This window comes from Lissotriton vulgaris, chromosome 5 (assembly GCF_964263255.1).
Source record: "Lissotriton vulgaris chromosome 5, aLisVul1.2, whole genome shotgun sequence".
Classification (NCBI taxonomy): domain Eukaryota; kingdom Metazoa; phylum Chordata; class Amphibia; order Caudata; family Salamandridae; genus Lissotriton; species Lissotriton vulgaris.
The window spans coordinates 1,214,413,355-1,214,438,998 of record NC_141693.1 but is presented as its reverse complement, the minus strand read 5'-3'; the positions used below and the strand labels follow the sequence as shown (position 1 = coordinate 1,214,438,998).

The window sequence follows — 25,644 nt, the reverse complement described above, 5'->3', positions numbered from 1 at the left end:
CTCGTCCTCTGATGTGGGAGATTCTCTAGCTCAGATAACAGGGATGCCTTTTATACCTACAAGTAAAGGCCCCTAGCCCTCTGCCACAGGCGAAATGTAAAAAGTGATCGAATGCTCTGCTTAAACATTGAGTCAAGAGCAGAAAGGCTGCGTCTTTCCATGGTAAATCACTAGGATTGGTCCCTAGAAGATATCTCCTAACTTGCTTTAAATCTTGAAATGCACTTACTCTGAAGATAAAATAATCAGCCATCATCTTCAGTATTAATTAATGCCAGTCACTGATTCACCCAGTCCTAGAGAGGTAATATGCCAGTCGTGTACTAAACATTGAGGCGACTTACCATTTCTTCGGGGAAAGGGTCTGATACCCCAGTCTGAAACTTTGCCCATCTCTTAAGCGTACAGATATGCGAGCAGACTTTCACCAAATTGTGACCTTCCTAAGAAAAAGCAAGAATCCACGGATACCTCAAACCCCGTACACTGAATCCTTGCATATTTCTTGAACAGCTCCTTTTTCTAATAGTTTATTCTTCTCCAGCAAGGAGAACGATTTTGCAATATTTAAAGCAAAAATGACCACAACAATTTAGAGATACGCTTTTTCAGGAGCTGTCGAAGGTAACTAAACTATAAATTGTTTTAAAAATTGTACGCAGTGTCAACAGGTAAGCTAAGAAATGTGCCAATTCTCTAGGGAATTTCAAGCAAGCATTGCTGGGGATATGACTGTCATCTTGATTAAATGAATCTAAACACCTCAGTCTACATTCCACGAGTGGTAAATCTTGCAATTGGTTTACTAACGATCCCCTACTAACCAAGCTCCTTTTGTCTTATCTTTCCTTAGGGCCCAGCAGAGAGCACCTACACTGACTACTGCCAGCCACGAGCCAGTAGCCATGGATTCACACCTCGGTCCTGTGGTCTCTGATGGCCAGTTTAAAATACACAACATGGAGGTTGGCGATAGCTTTGATGAAGGCTTTGTTACTGTCCCGGTAACGCATGGTCCAGGGAAAAGGTTCGAATTCTATGAACCAAGCCCAAGATATGAGCAGATGTTTGGCATAAATGGAAACGACAGCCTAGAGACACCGGAGTTGACACATTCTCAAGACAATGTAACCACTGACTCCTTCCCGCATGAGCAAGCTGTCCCTCAAGTTAAAAGCTCCTTTGTCGTGGAAACTCATGTGATGCTGGAACGGATCCATTTCAAGCAGGATCCCTCCATTCCATATTACACATCCAAGTGCACTGACAACTTAGCACCAGGCACACCTCAGAGGGATGACTTCATTTTGATCAACACATCCGTTTCTAATGACCAGGTTTCAGCCGATATGTCCACAATTGATGGTCAGTCTTTGCCATATGCACCTGTCAGCAAAGAAATGGTCTTGTCCTACATATTAAACTGTAATGATCAAAGTTTGGGAAACACACCCGACAGCAATGGAAACATTTTGACTGGCAATAGCGGTGGGCCAGACAGCATTCCTTTTGATTTCATAGATCTTGTGTCTACCTGTCCTTACGAAAGTGGAGCTCGATCCCCAGCTTGCGCATCAGATGGTGAGAAAAGCTTTCGTTCAGGGAGTACAGCTAACAGCGATGACCTGAGTACAGCTTATGCATCAGACAGCACCTCTTCAGACTACACATCTGTGAGCGATGTTTCTTCTGCGGCTGATGGTCCAATGACACACAGCCATGGAGGACAGGTGGCTACAGAGCAAGTCGATGGTTCAATGACACACAACCATGGAGGACAGGTGGCTACAGAGCAAGTCGATGGTTCAATGACACACAGCCATGGAGGACAGGTGGCTACAGAGCAAGTCGATGGTTCAATGACACACAGCCATGGAGGACAGGTGGCTACAGAGCAAGTCGATGGTTCAATGACACACAGCCATGGAGGACAGGTGGCTACAGAGCAAGTCGATGGTTCAATGACACTCAGCCATGGAGGACAGGTGGCTACAGAGCAAGTCGAAGAGGCCCTGGCACACCTCAATCAGTCTATAGACGCTTTCAGTGATGGACTAACGATGAGAGATGCAGAATCAGCGAGTGAAATTCATGAGGTGGATCCTGTCACCACTGGCTCATTTGAACTGATAAACGAGAATGCTGGTGGCGACTGCAAAGACTTTGATAATTTTCTAAAAAGCAGGCTATCCTCAAAGCCTCACATTGTCACCGCGAACCATAGTGACATTTCTAAAGCAATTAAGAAGTACGACACCCTTGATGCCACTCCGCGGTATGAATTCTATGCTCAAACAGCAGCCCCTGGAAGACTGAAGCGGAGTCGCCCATCCCTGGACATCCTGCGCAATGCTATCCTGGTGAGCCTGGTTCCAAAAGTGAACCTTTCCTTCCTTCCTTTCTTTCTTTCTTTCTTACTTTCAACCTTCTTTTCTTTCTTTCTTTCCCTATTTCTTAGCTGTCAATCCCTCTTTATTATTTTTTGTGTTGTTTCTCATGTGTCTTTTACCTCTGCTGCTGCACTCTTCTTCTCTCCTTTCTTTCCCTTTGCATTATTGTTCTTCTATGTGTTAACTCTGTCTTGTCAGTCGATGTTTGGCCCCTTTTCTTTATGTCACAGAGTGTGTTATACCCTTCTCTATCTATCATTGTGCACGCTTGTCCACCATCTCACCCCTCACTTGAGGGGTGAGAAAATGGGTGGAGGAGCCGGAAGGCGCAGCACCCTGGTGTCTGGATTCTACCTAGTCCTGACAAGGACCCACCCGAACGCCTCAGATGTGGGGATTCATGATGATGCAAACATGATAGGCCCGGGGAAGGGTTTGGGCCTGGTGCTTATACTAGCTGTCAACAGCATAGACTCCCGTTTTTTAAATCAATTTTGCTCTCATGTCTGCCACACTTTTATCCCAAACCATTATATTTTTACCTCAGTGTCTCCATATCTTTCTGCTGCCTCCCACTACAGCGTGTAAGCCCCTGCTCTTTGTGCTCTCTTGCCATCTCTCCTCCATAGCAGAAACCTCTATGATCCAACGCCCATTCCAGCAACCCTCCTTGCCTCTGGCTACGCTCCACTAGCCTCACCTTTATTCCCCTACTGTGCCTGGTATTTCCATGCCCTCTCCTTTTCTGAGTTCTAGGTCTTCCAGCTTACCTACTTCAGTGCCTACACCCAGTGCACTTCGAATTACTTTTCCCATTCATTGGCTCAATTCTTCCTGACTTTGGCTCCCATGCAGCTCAGTTTGTTTAGGTCTCTGCTGCAATGCGTTTTTAAGTGTCTTTCTGTGTTGTTGCAAAAGTGAACAAAGTCTACCATTCCCAATCGTTCTGCACAACACACAGGAATCTTATCATCCAAAACACGAGTCTATAGTCAAAATGAGGCTTCTGGACTTCATTCTTTCACTCTAGCCTTTTGTCTTTTTTTTATTTTGAACCCCAGTTTGTGAGTGCTGCGACCACCAGATGCAGGGATAGGGAGACATGTAGAACATCACAGGCTTAATTCAACATAAACGTTTGCTGATGTTTGCATCATTCTCCAGATCTTGCTCAGCCTATCCCTAGTGCCTTCACAGAGGCCCGCATCACTGCATTACAAAGACTCTGCAGATCTGGAGCATCCTCGTTTCACCCACTAGTAACAGTAGTTGATGTGTTTCCGCTTTGCAGGATGAGCAGCAAATGGTGCCAGTGGACCTTGAGCCCAAGACGGAGTCCGGCAAGATGGAAGACACCCTTGCCGAGGCCGAGGCTGACCTGGAGAGCGTGAAGCCGGCGGGAGAGCCAGTCCGCTTCGGCTGGGTCAAAGGGGTTATGGTAGGAAACTTCTGGAAGCCTCCTCTGGCTTCTTGCACCCACAGACACAGAGGTTACGGGTTATAAGTGGTTAATTGTCTGCCTCTGCCATAGCATAGGAGAAACAGGGCAACAGAATAGTCATCTCACTACGATGAATCCATCTTTTCAAAACTAACAGTCATACAAACATCTTGGTGGTAGTAGCAAATATTCAAACGAGAACTTTGAAGGCCGAAGTGGAGAAGGGTTCCATGTGGGTCAGTTGAACATGGGTCAGTCGGTCCTAAGAGTTGGAAAAGGAAATGGGGGCATATTATCAAGGGCCTTATCTCCGCTTTTTTGTCTTTAAAAGCCAAAAAAACGGAGATCATGTTTTCGCCCTATTTACAAGGCTGTGCTAACATGCACTAACGCATGTTTGCAGCCTTTTTACCGACGCCTCGCATTGCATGCAAAGTGGGCGTTTCCACACATAACAACATGTAAAATATCGCTGACTTCACATTGCGATATTTACAAGCATTGCCCTGACACACATAGCGATAATAAAATCTGCGCTAACCGTGGTTATCGCCATAAGCTAACGTCTGATAATTTTCAGACTTAGCTATCTTTATTAAGGGGGGTGGATTGTCGTGCTACGACCACCAGGGGATATTTACATGGTTTTCCCTATCGCTGCAGAAATATCGCTGGATTTCCATAATGATGTGATTGAAAAATGCACTTGAGGCTACATGTAGAGGTGGTGTCCCTGAAATGATCTAACGCTGTTGCTGAGATGCTCATGGTACCTCCATACCTTCTCTCCACAGATTCGCTGCATGCTGAACATCTGGGGAGTGATCCTCTACCTCCGGCTGCCCTGGATCACTGCTCAAGCTGGCATAGGTATGTTACTGTGGAGTTTTAGGCATCTGGAGTCACTGGTTCTCGTGCTCAGGTCACAGGAGCATCTGTGACTCACGCTGGACTTGGGTCTGTGCACCTCATGTCATGTGTAGGAGAATTGCTGCTTAGGTTTGTCTGATTAAAGAACGTATTTTGTCATTTTGTTGGTTGCAATTGTCTGGGCTGTGTTCTGCACGGAGGGACTGTTTCTATCACTCTTGTCCAATGCCTAAATAGCTACTTCGCGGGTTACTGACATGTGAGAGAGAGCAGTGTACCTTGGGGAAAAGGTCTATACATGTCTTAACAATGCTCCCTACAACAGTAAGTCTGATGTGACACTGTTAATATGTGAGCGAGGTGCGCTGAAACGACGATGTTGTTCCCTCAGATGATACCATTCCTCATGGAATATTGACAACAACATTCATGCGATCATTCTTTAAGGTCTATTCAGTTACATAATTGCTTCACGAACTTTCACATAAAATTATATGAAATTAGGAATTGCCAGATTTTCACGTGACATCTTTAAACAAGGGCATACCCTGTGTAAAAAAAGTAATGTGATACTGACATGAGCCTGGAAATATTTCTCAGCAAGTCATTTTCTGCTGGAAGTCCTGCAAAGTTAACAGAACTTTGCACATGTTCGTGACTTTTGAGAGCAAGGTTTTGTTTGACATTCAGTTACTTCTATTTTCCTTTCTTCTTCCATCCCACAGGTCTCACCTGGGTGATCATCCTCATGTCTGTGGTGGTGACCGCCATCACTGGCCTCTCCATCTCTGCTATCTCCACCAATGGCAAAGTCAAGGCAGGTGAGTAGACACCATGTGACCAAGCCGTTCTGCACTGAATGGGGATGGCCAAAGAGGGTTGTGAAAAGACACCATCTTTGTTCATCTCTGCAATGTCAAAGGACTGAGCAAAGTGAAAGAATGAAGACTTAGGAAGCGGTCTGCAAGCAGTTGAGCAGGCTGAGTGAAGTCAAGTGTGACAAAGGTCTTCAGCGAAGGCTCAAACACTGAAAGGCATGGGTCCTCACCTTTTATCCATGAGGGACAGATGCACACCTATCTTAACAGAAATCCATGTGCGATTCACAAGAACTGTGAGCCGGAAATGTGATATATTGGGTATGGGTAAAATGTGGTGTGGGTTTGCCCTGGGTGACCAACAATGAACACCCCTGCTCTAAGTAAATGCATACATGTAGGTATCATGTCATTTCCTATATACCTTAATGTTGTCTTGACAGGGGTTATTTTTATCTGATCATGCACACACATCGCTCTCTGTCCTTTGGTGTGTTTCAGGGCTTTTTTGTGCACTTTGGTTGCTCTCCGTGCTTATCACTGTCGCCTCTCAGGGCTTTTTTTACTCTCCCATTGCAGATAAGACTAAAGCTTTGGTTGATAAGCCATCCTAGTGGTCAAACTTAGTGCTGTAAGAAGATGTTGGGGCAGTTTTACTGTTGATTTCCCTGATAATAAAACAAACATTTCCTGCAGTAATCTCAAATGCAGGCAGTTTTCCATACCTTACAAAACACTTATACAGTGCAACTATTCAAGTTCAAAACTGCCACATTTTGCAAACATGGGCCACTTTCTCAGTTTTCGAAATCACTAGTAGAGGCCGCTTTTATTCTGGTGCCCTGGCATATTTTTTGCCCCAAGGCGACCCTAGCAGGCACAAAAAGAAGTTACTGGGTTACACATAGATGGAGCAACCGCTGTACATTCAGGCTCATAGAACAGACAGCAGGAAATTTGCAAAAAGTAAAACTTCTGTACAGGCAGGCATAGAGCGGCCTGCATCATAAAGTACAAACATGGAGTAGAGCTGCACTTCTACACTAGCCAGCCCTTGGAGGCCAAATTGAAACCTTTTCCTTCAGGAATTTAAAAAGGATACACTTTTAGGTAGACAACAATCATTTATAAACAGGAAACGAGCACCCCATACCTATCTCAGAGTATTTTCATTCACAGAGTAGGTATTCTCAGAGCAATCACACATGGGCAGCCAAAAAGGAGGCACACACGGACAAATAATAAGCAGAGACACAACAATAAAAAACTCTCACAATGGGCACACCCGATAAACTTCTAAGTAAGAATGCATGAGTATGCAAATGAAGACATGCACAGCATAGGTAGTCCCACAGGAGGTTCCAAATTCAAGCTGTAGTAAAAAGAAGAAAGGCAGAGCTGTCATTCACTCTAATCCACAGAGCCAACGTACTTACTCAGTCACAAAGTAGGGATTTACTGAGTAGGCAGCCATAGCTAACCATACAGCAGTTGTAGAAACGCGCTTGATCATCATGAAGGTAAGGAGTATGAACAGTTGCATACGTTCAGAGTGACTTCATCAAAGATGCCTTGTTGGAATATGTATATGGTGCCACCTTCATACAATATCCGTCTTTGTCTCTCTGTATGTTTCAGGAGGCACATACTTTCTCATCTCTCGCAGTCTTGGCCCAGAGCTGGGTGGTTCCATCGGTCTCATCTTCGCCTTTGCCAATGCAGTGGCCGTGGCCATGCATACAGTCGGCTTTGCTGAGACAGTGCGGGACATGCTAATCGTAAGTCTTACACATTCCCTGATTTCTGTCAGTTGTCTCTCACCAGTCCCGTTCCACATTTCACTAAAAGCTGCTTCTCTCTCCAGGAGTTCAATGCTGTCATGACTGACCCAACAAACGACATCCGGATCATTGGTGTCATTACCGTCACCGTGCTCCTGGGCATCTCACTGGCAGGCATGGAGTGGGAAGCAAAGGTTGGTAAATGTACCTGTTCTCAGCATCAAGAATGACATTACAAGAAATACTAGAACTTGTGAACACAGCAGTGAATAGTGAATTTGAACATTGATAACAAGAAGTCATTGTCAATGAAGGGTGACAATAGCTTGGATGTTAATAGTCAGTCTTTGCTATGTCAACACCTTACCATGTCTATTTTTCGAATGCTTGGTCTTGAAGTATTTGTTACCCTTGCTCCTCCAGGCTCAGGTGGTCTTCTTCTTTGTCATCTTGGTGTCCTTTGTGAGCTACTTGGTGGGAACTGTGATACCTGCAAGCGAGGAGAAGCAATCCAGGGGATTCTTTGGTTACCAAGGTAAGTGACTCTGCTGCAGCCTTCTGGCTTTAACTCGCCTTGATCACTCTGACTTGGTGCCTATCCTTCCTCTTTCTCTGTTTACAGTGCTCCACGGGTAATCTGGTGAGGTCAAAGACTGAGCATTAGGCTAAGTTGAGTCTGATTGTTCCATTTGACATGGAAATTATGAACACTAGAGAGACCTACTCTTCCCTATCCTGCCTTCAGTGTGTGTGTGTATAAACGTGCAACACACACACACACACACACATACAGACATGTGTATTACACAGTGGCATCCCCACTATGCAGTTATGGATCATTCAGTGTTTCCATTGAGAAGGTTTGATTTCTCTACAGTCATTTGAGTCTTGCATGGATTTGTATGACGTTTGCCAATCTATTACTTCAACTGTGTTTTGGAATGACACACTTCATAAGGATATGCACTGTTATAGGAAACTTTGGTCATGCCTACAGCCCAAACGGCTAAATTGATTTACATCCAAATTGGAACAGTAGTAGACCGTAGATGGGGACCACCAGGATATCCAGTAGGGGTGGCAAATTGTGCTTCATAAATAAAGTAACATAATGTAACACAAGTACCATGACATGACATAATATAACACAATATAGTTTACTAAGAAAGCATGCTTTTGCTGGTTTGGTGTAAATTTGTTTAGTAGTTTTTGAGATTTTAGCATTTAAAAAGGTGCAGTGCCGGATTTAAAGGGTTAACACTTTGCATATCTCAGAGGTAATCAGTTGCATGAATAACATGAGGCACAGGAGAAAAAACAGTGTCAAAAATGACACATGACTCCAGAGCCAAGTCAAATAAATCTTTATTCGGATCATTGCAATCCATAAAAGCAGTTGTTAAAAAGACACTAAAAAAATACAAACACATTCATGTTAACGAGGAAAAAATGTATACACTGCCATAAATGGGACCAATAAGGATGGACGCCAATCATAAACCATATCTTGAAACACAGGGTGTTATTAGCGGTGATGGGACACACTATTGCTCTCAGTAAGATAAAACATAAATAAATGCACAGTAAAAATTAGGGGGATAAGAATGTTCAAACACCACAAAACTCTATCAAGTTACTAAAACAGTGACAAATGACAGAATTCACATGCAGAGGTCAGAGATAATCAGTTGCATGAATAATATAAGGCACTGAAGAGAAAACAATTCCAAAAATGGCGCGTGACTCCAGAGTCATAGGAAACCTGGTAACTTGAAATTGATCATTCCAGTTGCTGCAATCGATTGAAATGTTGTGCCTGACTTGCATGTCTTTTCTGAGTTTCAGGTTGTGTAAAACAAAATCACAAGCAAAGACTAACTTTATAATGAGTGTCTGTCTTTGCTTGGATGGCAGGAGGTAGTGACCGGCTGCAGCTTTAGTTCAGGGCCTGGTCACAGGGCAGACTCTGCCCCCAAGTCAGTGCTTTGGCACCCAGAGCAGGTTGGGCAGAGTGCATGCTACAGGCCAAGCTCTGAGCCCAACCCTGTTGCAAACGGTTGAAGGTTGTACACAGGAAGGATTGGGTGCCCATCTCCCACTGCATGAAGAGAAAGACTTTTCACAGCAGGGATTGGGGACACATGGCGGTGTAATCATGGTGCCTTGCTGCACACCAAGGCCTTTGTTAAATCCTCACTGCACACACAAGCAAAGAGTAGGCAGAGCAGGGTCTAGACATCCACAGTGACTTGCCACTGCACCTTGCCACAGGCCAACCCTTCACCCAACTCCTGCTCAGCATGGCCAAAGTCCATGCACATAGGGGGCTGCACCCAATTCCAGCTGCACATGGCCAAAAGCTTTGTGCAGTTGGGATGCACACTCAATCAGCCCTCCTCAGCCCCCAACTGTGCACGGCCAAAGCCTGTGACCGCTATGGGATCAAAATGAAACAAAAAAATAAAAAACAAAGAAATTAATTGAAAAAACCATAGTTGAAAAGGGAGGTACGTTTCTGACTCAAATGTGTAAATCTACTTAATTTTGCCAGTTATGGTTATCAACGCACTCCACGCATGCTATAACCAGTGCCACCCATTATGCTCATTACACCAGTTGCAAAATAGTACAAACATACAGAAACAGATATGAAAATACCAACATGGCAGACCGCGCTGGTTATGTCATGTGTTAAGTCCTTTGATAACTGGCGAATTTCAGTTTATGCATTTAGACCAGAACCATAGCTTACTTTTTATCTGTGTGTTTTTTCTTTAAATATTTGTGTTCCATTATTTTGGTTCCCATAGTTCCTACATTATTTCTTGTACATTTTTCTCCTTTGGAAGCTTGCTGATGCTATACCTGTTTAATTATTGCACACTTCATCTCAGCTGTTGTATTCCTCAAACTGTGCAGACGTAGACTCATGGGTATCATGACCACATTAGTCTTTTCTTTTCACCACAGGGTCCATCTTTTTAGAGAATATTGTTCCTAACTGGAGAGGCGAGACAGGAAGTTTCTTTGGCATGTTCTCCATTTTTTTCCCATCAGCCACTGGGATATTGGCTGGTGCCAACATTTCTGGAGACTTAAAGGTAAGCAGAGGTTAACTTCTTCTGAATCCGCTATCATGGGGGCTTTTCCTGTCTGAACTTGTAACTGGTCTTTAGCAGTCAGACCCTTTGACTCATCCCTGTATGACAGTGAAAGCAAGTTTAGGTCTTATTGTAATGCTACAGAGAGGTTGCTTTGTCGCTTCTTTTTAAGCCCTTCAAATCTTCACCCAGCCCTATAATTACCCTGCCAGTGTTGTCTATACTGCAGTGGGGGCTGAATGTTTTGCTTTCTTCAGTACTCATAAAGTCATTTTCCAGCCTGATAATTACCCTGCGTGTGGTCTTCTTGTCGAACCCCTCTGATACCTATTTGCATGCTTGTATATACAAATTATTTCTGGGTTCTTATCATGGTGACTAAGTACAGCGCAGGAGTGGTGCTGACCTTGAGGGTCGATTCAGAAAAGGGGGTGGTGATGAACAGAGTGTCTGAATTAAGCAGACCACTCTTACCCAGTCCAAAGATCAGGGCTTGATCCATCAACGTTTTATCTGCACCATCCCAGCTCAGAACTTGGCTATATGCAAATTAGTCTGACCCTGGCCCAGTGCATCATGGGAACAGGGCAGACCAAACTACCAAGCCAATTCTTATACTGGGAAAGAAACAAGCTTCCGGGGACCAGTTTCTGGCATTTCAGCCATCTTCGGCCCGGCTTGCTTGAATCCTGATGGTGCAATGAGCAAGGGACTCACATCTGAGTATACCCTTCCATGCTTATGGTGGACAAAAATGATTCAGAAAAGGGGGTGGTGATGAACAGAGTGTCTGAATTCAGCAGACCACTCTTACCTAGTCCAAAGATCAGGGCTTGATCCATCACCGTTTTTTAGCTCACTGCACCATCCCAGCTCAGAACTTTTCTATATATTCAAATTAGTCTGAGGGTCGGGCACTGTATCCAGGCCTGCTCCATGGATCGGAAGGGGATCACTCAGCTGAAGTTAAGACAGGAGCTGGAGGAGAGGCCTGATATTGTCCTACGTCATTTCATAAAATGGTTTCCCGACCTTAACATAACCCTGCATTACCTGAGACAGCGGAGCCTTCACTAGAAAGACTGTCTATCTTTCTTTCCCTGACCTGTATCTGCCAGTGCCATGGGTGCCATGACCAACTCAATAGCACTGGGTCCGCCTTCTTTGATCCTCTGTACTCTCCGTAGCCTTGGAGGGCAACCATCGAAACACTCACCTCATGCTGATCGCCCGTCTCCGCTCTTGTATTGTAGGACCCTGCAGTAGCCATTCCAAAGGGGACTCTGATGGCCATCTTCTGGACCACCGTAAGCTACCTGATCATCTCAGCAACCATAGGTAAGATCTATCTCCCACTACTGACATCACGGTGAAGATGGCTGAACCTGTACATTTCAGATTAGTGTGTGGGGTGAAAGCAGCACTACAAGGCACGTACTCTCTTAGGCAGCTTTTGTTAAGACCACAGTCAGTAATGAAGTAAGAAAATCCATTTTAAAGTGGGTTTAACTACATGCATGTGCTCATGTCAACAAATGTTCCTGAATTGTAGTAAGTGAAATACAGGATAATCAGCAAGTGATTATCAACTTTGTGTGTTGTATAAATGATCACTATAGTTAGTTGTAGGCCATCTGCATTCTTTCTCAATGAATATTTCTAGGTGAGCCTCGCTTGCTTTTTGCTCAATTTCTTCACTCACTTTCTTCTCCCAACACTCATTAAGCTTTCTTGTCAATAATTTGGCCTGATGATTGTCGAATGATAGAATTTAAGTGTGTGTTTCCCAATCCAAACGTAATTTAGAGTAAATTAAGCCACCAGTATACTCATTGATTTATCTTGCATAAAGCAACCATGCTTAATAACTGTAAAACTATAGATTCGGCTATACTGATATCCAGCAGCGGCACCTCCACAATGGCGGAGGAGTGAGTTGCACCACTGGCTCAGAGCCAGCAGCTGAAAAATAAAACAACAAGTTACTATCGTTTTATTTGTCAGTTGCTGGCTCTGAGGCAGAGTGTGTGGGGAGCGGGGCTGGGGGTCACAGGGAGGAGTGGTTGTGCACTTCTAACTGTGCATGTCTGTTCGGCCAGCCGTACCAGGCCGGCCAAACAGTAATTTCTCTAACTGGATTGTATTCTTCAACTGGGTGGAGAAACGTGCCAGACTCCCTGTGCCTGAGCGGAGCATCCATGCAGCCCACTCAGGCCAATCCAGGCTCTGCTCTCATTGTAGGAGAGCAGCATCTGGATTGGTTGGGGAGTCTGCCCTAGGAACTGCCGAGAGCAGCAGGTGAGAAGGAACACCTAAGCGCGAGGTGGCTACAGGATCAGGTAACTTTTTATTGATTTATTTAACCCCCCCCACCTCCACTGCTGCTGGTCTGTCGCCCTCCCACTGGATATTGGCAGCAGCTGCGATTGCTGATATCTGGGAATCCTACAATACCGTGTTTCCAGTGCGCCCCTTCAATTCTTTGCTGAAAGACTGCTGCTTTGAGTGTCTGTTTTATCTTCTGGACCGGACCATCTGCTTTCTCTCTCTCCCCAGTGGGACACCGATAAACAGTTGTTCAGAATTTATCGAAAGGTTTCCCAAAATTACCCCAAATTACACTTTTCTCAGTCCAGCCTACCATAGCTCTCTCTAAATGTGCACTATGCACATTCATGCAGATCCCTAGCTTAGTTGTCCGCTCCATGAATACCATGGTGATATCAATAGATTACTGTGTCCATGTTCATGTTTCGCTCAGTTTCTGAATGTGTAATCACTCCAAGCATGTCCATGATAAAAATTAATGTCATTAATTAAAACTGCTAATTCAGTCAGCGTGGGATGTCAGTAGCTTGCCATTGACTTCCTTTGTGCTTTTAGGATCCTGTGTGGTGCGTGATGCTTCTGGTGACCTCAACGACACCATCTCCTTTAACGAAACAGAAGGCTGTGTGGGACTCAGCTGTTACTATGGCTGGAATTTTACAGAGTGCAGTGAAAGCCAGACCTGCAAGTATGGGCTTGCAAACCACTACCAGGTAATGCGGCCATTCCATGAAAGCGTGTGTCAGCGACTCAGGGTCGGTAAGTCTGTGGTGTGTGGGCTCCTTGGCCATCACCAGGTGCAAGAAGAGAGTAGTTCATTGAAAATCAAAAGACTTAACTTCTCTGGTGCAGGGGTGACAGTTCACACAGGGGCTCGTTAGTCTCCAGCAAGCAAGAGCGCCACTGAATTAAATGCTTGATATATATCTTCACAGAGAAGAGCCTCAGTCCTCCCTGGTAAGAACACCACCAATTAGATGCCTGTGTCCAAGATTAAGAAGGGAGTGGGCTCTCTGATGACCCCAGTCACAGAGGGAGCACCAGTCAATTAAAACCCTGAAAGCGGTTGCCCTAGAAGGGTGAACGATAATCATCAAACCCTATAAAATCTGATACCCTGGGGTTTAGTATTTAGAAATTATTATATTATTGCTTATTACAATTTCAATCCACAAAAATAAGACACAACATACTAATGTTGGTAATTTCTGTTACAAAATCCTCATGCGCAGGTAGCTATTGATTTTTTTACAGCTGTTAAATTCCTGCAGGTTTGACCGGCAGCATTTTAAGGTGTGGTCTGTTTCACATCTGGTGAATACCAGGTGAAATAAAGTCCTCAAAACTCATGATGCACAAACAGAGGTTCCCGCAGAAGTGAGAATTACCCCGCCTACATGTATGCAGGGCCTTAGCTTCAGAGGAACAGCAATTCATGCATGGCCTGGCTATTCTCTGCTGGAAGAGCACTATTAAACTAAAAGCATTATACACCCCTGCACAGGCTGGAGTTAGTATGACCATGTCCGCTGCTGACTACCAAGTAAGAGCACCTCTCACCTCGAAGCTTGTGCCAGAGGGTCACAGGGGCAGTAAAACCCTCTGCCAGGTACTGAGATTGAGCAAACGAGAGCATGAATAAAAGATCCAGGTCCATGAGCTCATTAACCATGGACAGCTGCTGAAAGAGCGCTCTTAACTTACACTAATGAAACCTCCTCACAGGGGGGGAAACTCCAGCATAGCCTCCAATTACATAATCAGGTAAGAGAGATACTCAGATAAATACAAAAGATATTGCCTCTTAGTACAATAATGCATTCATCATCATAAAACTTTATTCGGTTCACATGACAGAAAACCATAAAAGTAACATTTCATCATTAAAAAATTTTCAGGGTAAAAAATATACATCTTCTCACTAGCCGTTACCAAATACAAAAGTAATAGCACCATAATTAATAAAAATATGAGAACATGGTGCAGATTTATATCTGGAAGGATGGCTGGTGGGTCTACCACAGGGATGGAGTAAATGTCTCCATCTACATGGTGGAGAGGCTGTTCGCTTAATTTATAAATGAATACCAAGCAGGCAGTCATTTATAAAGGCATTGGAAGGCAATGGGTTTTATTGTTTGCTACAGTGCTATGTCATATTTTGAATGACTTAGCCCCATTACCGATTAAGCCCTTGTTAGAAATCTGGAATTCTTCTTTGCATTCAGGCCTTTTCCCCTCTTTGTGGAAACAGGCACTGCTGATACCAATTTTTAAAAAAACAGGTGCTGATCCATTATGCTTCAACAATTACCATCCCATTTCACTTTTCCCCAAGCCGGCAAAAGTGTTAGAGAAAGAGGTACAAGAGCAACTGTCTGAATATTTAGAAACTAACCACCTCCTACACGACACCCAGTCAGGATTCAGGCCTGATTTTAGTACAGAATCAGCTCTGTTGGAAGTGTCTGGATCTATTCGCGAATGTGTGGATAGGGGAGAAGAGGCCATGTTGGTCCTCCTCGACCTATCCGCAGCATTCGATACCATCTCACATGACACTCTACTGATTCGCCTTCAGGAGGTGGGCATTGGAGGAATTCCCCTGGCCTGGGTGAAATCTTTCCTGTCAGGCAGGTTTCAACAGGTTTCCCTCGGACCCTTTGTTTCCACAAAGAAACCATTGAGATGGGGGGTTCCGCAGGGATCTGCCCTTAGTCCTCTTTTATTTAATGTGTACCTAAGGCCATTGGCAGAGCTGGTTGAATCTTGGGGCGTCAGAGTGATCTTTTATGCTGATGACACTCAGCTTGTGTTTTCCTTCAAGGAGCACTCTGACAGCTCCCTGGCCCGATTTCGCCTCTGTCTGGTTAACATCGCTTCATGGATGTCTACCAACAATCTAAAATTAAATACCGACAAGACGGAGGTGTTATTTTTTAATCAAAAATCTACTATTCCTTCCAATATTTGGTGGCCATCTCAACTTAATCCCCCTCCGGTGCCTGTTCAAGCTGCCCGTAATCTGGGCTTTCAATTTGACACAGCTCTTTCCTGCAAGACTCAAATTAATAAGGTTTCATCATCCTGCTTTGGAAAACTCCGAATGATTAAAAAAATCATCCCTTTCTTGCCTTTTGAGTCCCGCAGAACAGTAGTGCACGCCCTAATTACGTCCCATCTGGATTACTCAAATAGTTTGAATGTCGGTGCCCCTGCGTATCTCATTAACCGTCTGCAAACAGTGCAGAATTCGGCGGCCCGGATGATTTGTAACATCCCTTATCGCCACTCGATTTCACCTCATCTGGCCAAACTACATTGGTTACCTGTGAGATATCGCATTCAGTTTAAGGCCCTGGTCTTTGCCTTCAGAGCTCTCAATGGTCGTGGCCCGGCATACTTAAGGCACAGAATCAGGCTGTCTCTTGCAACAAGGGATGTTAGATCCAACCATCTTCGCCTTATGTTTTGCCCACGCTTCCGTCTGGCTCGCACAGGTGGTAGGGGTTTTGCCGTAGCCACCTCCAGATTGTGGAACTCACTTCCAGAGGAACTCAGATTCCTTTCATCTGAGTCTGTGTTCCGCAGGAAACTTAAAACCTGGCTCTTTTCTCTGATCTAGCCTTGCGGAATTCTCTGACTGACCCTTTCTGACTTCACATGTTTTCAGCGCCGGGACACCCCCGTTGGGGGTAGCTGTTCGCGCTTTACCAATTGCTACATAAATAAATAAATAAATAAATAAATAAATGTCGGAAACATGGAGGCCTGAAGCAAATAGTATTCTTTTTTTTTCTTTTCAAAAAGAAAATGCCAAAATAGGATTTTGTTTTTTAAAAGAAAAACTATAAAGCGCCCTTCTCCTTGGAAGTCTTCTCACCTGGGGAGGAAAGAATTTTAACAATTTTACTGTTTCTTACTGCCAGGCTTTACCTGGAGGTAAGAAACAATAAAAAATGACTACCTGTCTACCCATTAAATTGGGCGGGTAGACATGTTGCCATTTCTCCAATGGCTCTTACTCCCCTAGAGTAGTCTCTGCAGTGGCTAAATTGAAGGTTTGCTCACATTTAAAATGTGCTGCTGAACCTCATATTGGCGGTATGCTCCATTGCTACGAAGTAAACATTTCGCCAATACATAAATGGGGCACCTAATCTTGCAGGTACCGCAAATCCATAAGCTATCTGAACACAAGATAAATCTTCCACTCAAAACATGAAACATACCTTCTAACGGACAGTAGTTCCTGCATGTACAAAGTTGCTACCCTGCATCAGATAAAAATACTTCTCAAATTAATCATGAGAAAAAACTACAGGTGGAGCAGGAATTAATGGTTGTATGGGTCTTCTGACCCTCTAATCGGTTGACTACCTTACAACAAACGTTGGCAAAGTCAATACACGTGGTCGTGGCAAGCTAGTGAAATGGTTGTTCTGTACAAGTATATGCTACAAAAAGAAAATGAGCAAAACATGCCGCTGACTAAAGTGATAGCCACAACATTGCAATAAAATGAATAAAAATTAGCAAAAATAACAAATAATGTAACAGAGCAACAAAGGTACCAACAGACTGATGAACTTAGAACATGTATAATTACCCATTTTTTGTTTAATGAACATTACAGGGAAATAGGATTCTTATTGGTGAAAAGAAAAGGTACTATTGACTTCAAGTTACTGTAACCTGAAGACATAGTTTGAACACATAGTACACTAAATTAAACAAAATGATAAGGACAGGATTGTAAAAATATGTGACGAAGTATTGTCCAACCAGCCCTGGCAGTGAGGTGGGCTTCTTTTTAGCGGATCTATAGAAGGGATTGGGCAAAATGCCATCACACAAAGTTAAAGAGACCCAATGGATGAAGAGGACTTACTTACTGCCCCATGCTCTATGCTGCGGTAGGTGGGATCAAAATAGAAATTACAGTTGAACCAGATACCTTGTACATGTCCTCCCTGCAGCATTTACTCTGTGGTGGGTAGAAATTTGAATATGGACCCAGTACCTTCTGAGAAAATGTCCCTAACAATTCGTTCCTTGCCAACGATCATTATAGTTCATTTTACCCGCCCAAACACTGTAAGACTAGGGTCCATTTGTGGTGCAGCAAGGCATCTACATGACCATTTGTGTCTATTGCAAATACTCTCTAAATGTCTTGACTAACAGTTTCTTGATTCCTACATATAAAAATATAATGGTGGGTCTGATAATCGAGTTCATGGACTGTTAAGATCAATTCTCCTTGCATTAGGTGTTTGAATGTGGTGCTTGGTTGTTCCTTCTTTGAAGGCCGGTATGGTTCTAAGTGATTGAATATCACTGGAAATGGTGAGTTTTGACAGTTCTTGGAGGTCAATGCAGAGTATGAATCCGTTCCTGCAATTTGTGAGGTTGTGAGTATGAGGGAGGAGTGCTGCCCTATTGCTGTGTTAATATCCTGATAGGTGAAGCTCATTCTGCATGTGTTTCTATATGTTGAACGTTCTCCCTAAGGTACTTCACCCTCTCTCCACAGGCCATGAGCATGGTGTCAGCCTTTAGCCCGCTCATCACCGCCGGCATTTTTGCAGCCACCCTCTCTTCCGCTTTGGCATGCCTCGTATCTGCACCCAAAGTATTCCAGGTAAGTCAGCAATGAGGAGCGGTGAATTTAGCCTCTACTCACAGATGAAGTGAGCCAAGATTAGGTCGAAGCCATCTCTATATGGAGACAGCTAGTTTTTGTTTGCAGATAAATTATGGTACATTCCGTGACAGTCAAAGGGGAGCAGAACTTAGATAAGAATAGAATAGGCCTGCCATTTAGTTGTCCAGATGCCCAAACCTCTGAATATTAATATGTGGATAATTAATGAAGTAAAGCTAGGAAAGAAACTATCTATGGTTAAGAAAAATGAAAGGCTCTGGGGAGCAAAAAAGAAACTAAGCCATGTGCAAACATTAGATAATGATGGAAAGGGAGTTTGTGCTATCACACTACATATCACCAGTGAGCCTAATTTGTAATATTTTGTGTAAGTCATCAGGCGAAATGAAAAAGCAGGAGAGACTTCTGTCAATGTTTAGATATGAGTTACAGGCATTGAGGATATACTAGACGGCTGAAAGGGGTCTTCCACAGAAGTAATCAGACATTTTTGTGGGGTGGAAAAAAGTATTCTATTTAAAATATATAGCAACAATATATAGATCCAATATTGCAAAGTAAGGCAGCCTCAGAATAAGATCACCATATGCTTCAGGCATATCTACTTCTGTAAGTCTGAGGACTACCTCTGCTTTAGAGGGGACAAACTCAATCAATTTTGGCAATTTGAATGACACTAGTCATATTGACGACAAGTCCTAGAAGCAGCAGGATTAGATATGCTGAAAGTAAAGAACCTGTGTACATGTTCGGACTCAGATTTCCAATTCCATCAATGGATATCTGCTTTCTAAAAATATTCTTTTCAATTTGTCATTCTGAGAAGGGTTGTTTGGTTCTGCACACCATCCACAGCGTTGAACACACAAGAACTCTATTGATATGCTTCTCTGAATATTGCAACATAGCATACACTGACACCCTACAAGGATAATTAAACATCTCCCGGGAATTTTAAGAATCATGCAGCAAGACAATGGAGATAGTAAAATAGCCCTAATCTCTTTGGCCTTGAGCACTGTCTAGTAAGGCTTCAGGGGATGGGACCTGAAAGTTTGCTGATACTTAGCTTCAGCTTTACCCCGGGGTATAACCCTGGAGCCAGTAATGCCCGGTCATTCTTGTAGGTGAATTCCAGCAGAACAAGCACAGAGGTAAAGCCATCAGAGTGAATGTCCTACTGGAATACATCGGTTCTCAGCAATGATGTCTTGCCTACCCCTGTGATTTAAAAAAAAGTTGCAAAAATGTTCAAGTAAACATGTACCTCTTAATTTAGTCTGACCAGGATGACTACACTCTACACTGTCTACAGCACCAGAGATTGAACCGCTTGTGACATCTACTGCTAGACTGCATTTCACAGCAATCTTCACGCTGATGTACTGTGTATCTGCTACAGTGTTTCACGAAGTGATCAGGAGATGACATAATGGTGTTATCGAAAACAAGGAAACACAATATTTTCTTTAGATTTATCAGCAGCTTCCTGAGAAAGACACATGGCGGCAATAGTTTGATAAAGTAAAGTTAACCCTCCAGGCAAATTAGAGTTTTCAGCATTTCTTTTAGGCATGAATAGGCTTCTTGTAGCTGTATTAAACCTTATTCGTTATAACATTTACTGCTCACTTCTCACTCTGCGAACAGGAAGGCAGGCCAGGAGTTAGGTCTGTGACAGAGACATGTGAACGTGAAGAAGGTAGAAGTGGGAGATATTTAGCAAAGCAACACTTGTGAATGAATTCTAGATAAGACCTATGAGAGGGTAGAAATGTTTAAAGCTGTGAACCACTGATTGTCTATAAGTAACCTAGTTTACTCTTTCAGTGTCTGTGCACAGATAGACTCTACCCAGTGATTGGCTTCTTTGGTAAAGGCTACGGAAAGAACAACGAGCCAATCCGAGGATACGTGCTGACTTTCATCATCGCAATCGCCTTCATTCTCATTGGTGAGTATCAATCAGGACATGAGTCACTAAGTGGAGCATGAGGTGCAGGTGATGTGTAAATATACTACTCTGCTGTGAAGTTCCGGTTTGGAAGTAAGCTGAGGGAGTCACTCTTGAGATCCAATTGTGTCTGCCAAATTGATTGACTCCAACAAAACGTTAAAATTCATAGCCTCACATCTCGGAAAATAATGCATATATTGAATTGTATTCTATTGCAATTACATTTATATAGTGCTTACTACCACTGACGAGGCGTCAAAGTGCTTTTTCAGCCAGTAGCATGCTATTCTGGGGCCCATAACGGATTAGTGTTGAATTAGTATAGTGAAATATGAAAGTAATTTAAGTGGTGAATAGGTTAGTCAGTTATTTGGAGTCAGAAGGATAGCAGAAGGATGGAAGATGAAAAAAGGTTTGTATCTATATAGTGCTTGTTATCCCTGATGGGATGTTGAAGCGCTTTTTTTTGGCAAGTAGCAAGCTACTCCGGAAACCCATAAAGGATTAGTGGTGAATTAGTATGGTGAAATATGAAAGTAATTTGAATGGTGGATATTAATCAGTTATTTGGAGGGAGAAGGATAGTGGAGAGATAGAAGGGGAACAAATATTTGCATTCATATAGCGCCTGTTACCCCTGATGGGTGTTGAAGCGCTCTTTTGCAGAGTAGCACGCTACTACGGAACTCATAAAGGATTAGTGCTGAAAATTAGTATAGCAAAATCTGAAGTCATTAGAGTGGTGGAAAAGTTATTCAGTTATTTGCATAGAGAAGGGTAGGTGGCAGGATAGTAGAGGGAACGCGGTTTGTATTTATATAGCGCTTGCTACCCATGATGGGGTTTTGAAGCGCTTTTTTTGGCGAGTAGCATGCTCCTCTGGAACCCATAAGGATTAGTGTTGAATTAGTATAGTGAAATATGAACGTAATTTGAGTGGTCTCCTTTTGGTTACTTTAGAGTACTGGCAGCAATAGGAAATGCAACTTCATAGTTAGATGGGATCATTAGAGTCCAGATGGGTCAGGTCGGAAGATCTTTTAGAAATTATTCAATGGTAACTCTCATGAGTTGTAGATTTCATTTGAATGTACTTTTGAAGATTTAGGTTTCAGAAAACTCCTAAACTTCAGATCCTTGTGTTGAGCTCTCAAATTGTGGGTAAGGATGTTCCAGAGACCCAGCTCATCATTACCCCTCTGATCTACATGTGTTCCATTCTATTGAAAGGGTCTTTGACTGATTCAGTGGGCAAAAGCGAAAGTCTCTTGTCGGGAAGTAGTAAGGTGACCGTTTTTTGCAGATATCCAGAACCTTTGTCCCATTTTGAATTCTGACATCCATCAGAGGCCAGTGGGGTATTTTAAAGGTAGATTTAACATGCTTTTGCTCATAGTCATTATGTCTGATTTCGAAATAATTTGAACCTGGTAATGAGTTTTTTAGGGAGATCAGAGTAGATGATGTTGTAGCTGGTAAAAAATACCAGACAAGAGCTCTTGCCAATTTTGCTTTGTGGTCAGTGTGAAGAAAAGTTCGGCTATTCTGAAGAAGACAGAGCTATGTCTTCACATGTTTGAGAACCGCATTGACTTGGGGTGCAAAGATGACGTTCGTATAAAACAGATCTCCTAAATGTAAATCATATTCTTCTTTGTGGGGTACAAGGTGGCGTGCTGAGGCCTCTGGGATACTTTTAAAGCAGAGAACTGACAAGGGGAGACTCATGAATAGGAAGCATGTCATCTCTAGTGGAAGTAGTGGAAGTAATAGTAGGCATGCAAGGGGATTAATGTAAATATTGAAAAAGGTATGAGGAATACCAATTCTCACTGGGCCTGTGGAAGATTCATAGCTTACTTCTTACTTCTTTACCATAGTTTGTGACAAAGTATAGACCCCACTGACCCATAGGCCTGAAGATGCCTTCTCATTGTTCCGGTTTTCCTAGCACTATTGCATAGTCAGCGCCGTCAAAGACTGCAGATTAGTTGAGGACTATAAAACAAGAAGCTCATCTCTTGCGTACTAAATACTAAGGCCCTGAAACACATATGTGATTCTACTGAGCTATTTGATCATGTAATTACACTTAGGCCTACTAATATGTGACCCCACTATCACCTGCATGTGATTGTACTGTAACTTTTGAAAATGTGACTCTATTTGGACCACTGAACATGACTTCTCTAGAATCTTCAAATATATGGTTTCAGTCAACCCGCCTAATGTGACGCTTCTCAGATTCTGAAACAGAAGACATTACTAAGATCTTATACCCTGTAATCCCACTATGACTTTTGAAAAAGTGGCCTTGTAAGATCTTTAAGCAAGTGATGCAACCAAGACCTTTAAAGTCATCACCCCACTAAGACTGTGAACAGGTACCTCACCTACTCAGAATCACACATTTCCTCATATTGGGGCTCCGTGGAATTGATCCATGTTCAAGTGTAATTTCAAAAGAAAGCTTATGTAAATTACATGTATAGGTGTGTGTGTGTTTGTATATGTGGTACAAATATATATTATATATATGGAATAATTAAATATGTAACCATGTTAACATAAAAATGTATTCTGCATTTACACTTTTATTTACAAATATAATTTTTAGCACAATTTACTAGATGTTACATAGAAATGAAAATTTTAATGAGGATGGGATTTTTTTAAATGTTTTTTTAAAGTATCAATTATATTGATACATTTAAGTTAATTAATTATTTAATATACATTTAATTTGATTTGATGAGTTAATGTGTTGTACCATTTTAGTTTATTAGATCCAGGATAAAAATAAATATTTTACATTAATTTACAGTTATTTTACCTATTTAAATATTTTTAGATTTCTTTTTAAAGAATAATATTTTTTTTAAATGTTGCCAATTCTTTCCGTCACAGGGAATTCTCTGCCCTGGTTGTGGTGTCCGTCACCCAAGTTTGCAAAGTTTCAAAGTAATTTTATACTTGTAAATCCTGTTGTATTAGGCTCCGACCCCAATTTAAGGGGGTGACGTCATGGAAGTCTATACCAAGGAGTAAATCTTCAAAAAAAGTGTACAGCTACAGCTGGGTGTAGTAGTAAATATACACATGAGTAAATATAAATTGTTATATTTACCTTTCTGAACAGGACCCAATTGTTTAGTTACCTCCTCATAGGGTCTCCTACTTGAGCACCTAGCAGAAGTCAATTGCTAATTACAGAGAAAACATTTAGATCCATTAGAAGCTTACACCGAGCAGTGCAGGCGCTAAGGGGACGACAGCCCATCAGCGCTCCTAAGCAAGCTTTTACTGGATCCAGTCCGCCATAAAGGGAATCCTCTATTGAGAGACATGGAAGAGGTGGTGTGCATAATTAGTGAGCGTACGGGAGAGGGTTGCCAGTGGCATAGGATGGGCCAACCAAGCTCTGAAATTACCACACCCACTCATTAGGGAGTCTTGATTTTTAAAGCATCAAGTAAGAATAATAATTGGAAAATGGTGAGTTGTGAATGTCACACTTAAGAATATCCCAAAAATGAAAGGGGGGAGAACGGACCGCTTGTCTGATATAACCAGGGTCTATTCTATAGTGAATCCTTCTTAAAAAACCCTCATATCTGTACACAGGCGTGAGGTGGTATATCTTGATTCTCCGCCTTTCAGTACAGTGGCAGCATCATCATAGGGTTAGTTATACCTTGTAAAGTTGGACAGTTCAATAGTAGAGGATACCTATGCTTGCCCTGGCCCTGCTGATAATGTCATACTTCAAAAAAGTAGGTTCGTCTGACTAAAAAGTATTTGAGTTGGTGAGCTCTCATGAATAGACATTTTACTCAGACCAAGACGAAAGATGTATAGCACAGCTTGCTGCATTCGATGGATGAGGGGAAATGCACACAGCCACATAGAGAATGGGGAGTCACAGCTGTTCAATGTTTGGTTACATGTTAACATGCTTTATCTTTTGTTTACAGCTGAACTGAATACCATTGCTCCGATCATCTCCAACTTTTTCCTCTGCTCTTATGCCCTCATCAATTTCAGCTGCTTCCATGCGACTATCACCAATTCACCAGGTAAGTAGCTGGCACACTATTGAGCAAACAACATCATTAGGTGTGTATGTTAGCTGAGGATTACCCTGCATGTGAGACAGAAGGGAAATTCCAATGCATGTGCACATGATCATTGATCAGAGCGTTCATGCTAGTATCCATCCATCTGTCCGTCTATCCATTAAATCCATTCCATCCATCCATCCATCCATCCATCCATCCATCCATCCATCCATCCATCCATCCATCCATCCATCCATCCATCCATTCAACCATTCATCCATCCATCCTATTGACCATGTCATGTGAGCACATATTTTTTTCCTCAGCTCATTCAAACTTTTCTTTTTCCTTTTCAGGCTGGAGACCATCTTTCCGTTTCTACAGCAAATGGGCATCCCTGTTCGGAGCAGTAGTCTCCATAGTTATTATGTTCCTTCTCACTTGGTGGGCAGCCCTCATTGCTGTGGGCATTATTATCTTCCTTCTGGGATATGTCACCTACAAGAAGCCAGGTAAGCAAAATCAAGGGATATTATTCTATTCATAGAACAGCATTTCAAGCTTAATTGCCTACAAATGCCATTTGATAGTCAACTATGCAACAGCTAAACACAAAGAGGACACATTAAAACATAATTGACAGAAAAGATCAACTGTAAGGGTAATACCAAAACCCAATAGATAGATAGGTTCATGATAGACAATGCAGGACATTTCTAAAGATGAGAGGCTAGTATGATGGACCTGCAGTTCCTCCAACCCAATAAGTCTAGAGTGTGAGTGCTCACTGCCAGAAGCAGATCTCAGGTAGGTCTGCATCCATGAAACATGTGGCCTAGTAATATTGTTTTTTTAATAAGGCATGACTTGGTGTAATGGTTCAGGGCTTTTCCTAAGAATGAAAATACGCCTCTTCCTGTGACTGAGCGGTGTCATATTTTAAATAAAGCACCGATCCCATAGCATTTTGACAATCTAGGTACAGTGCATTTGGTAACAATGTGTACCTTTGTGTAGTATCTTGGGTTATATATAACTAGGCATGAAGGCAGCCATCAAAGACAGTGAGTGGTATGGTTGTTCACACAGCGTGCAAGCGTTTTACCAACGTTTCTTTAAAAATGCAGCAGCTCATGGGCATCCAGTTCCTAGGTCAGGATCCATCTGGACACTCAGGTGCTTTACCTTTGTATTGTAGATGGTCAAATGATGAGCAAAAGAGTTGTGTGTCA

The 25,644-nt window shown here is 42.7% G+C and overlaps 1 protein-coding gene across 1 annotated transcript in view; it reads left to right on the top strand.

The window, feature by feature from the left end:
* Positions 1-905: 905 nt before the first annotated feature.
* LOC147712314 (solute carrier family 12 member 3-like) overlaps positions 906-25,644 on the top strand; it is a 47,378-nt gene continuing 22,639 nt past the window's right edge. The window contains exons 1-15 of the mRNA XM_086920311.1: positions 906-1,730; positions 1,986-2,360; positions 3,682-3,828; positions 4,626-4,701; positions 5,427-5,522; positions 7,158-7,297; positions 7,384-7,494; positions 7,724-7,835; positions 10,271-10,401; positions 11,655-11,739; positions 13,285-13,442; positions 18,266-18,373; positions 20,228-20,351; positions 24,329-24,430; positions 24,769-24,924. Of these exons, the coding sequence (XP_086776437.1) occupies positions 906-1,730; positions 1,986-2,360; positions 3,682-3,828; positions 4,626-4,701; positions 5,427-5,522; positions 7,158-7,297; positions 7,384-7,494; positions 7,724-7,835; positions 10,271-10,401; positions 11,655-11,739; positions 13,285-13,442; positions 18,266-18,373; positions 20,228-20,351; positions 24,329-24,430; positions 24,769-24,924 (2,746 nt within the window). The remainder of the gene's footprint in view (positions 1,731-1,985; positions 2,361-3,681; positions 3,829-4,625; positions 4,702-5,426; positions 5,523-7,157; positions 7,298-7,383; positions 7,495-7,723; positions 7,836-10,270; positions 10,402-11,654; positions 11,740-13,284; positions 13,443-18,265; positions 18,374-20,227; positions 20,352-24,328; positions 24,431-24,768; positions 24,925-25,644) is intronic.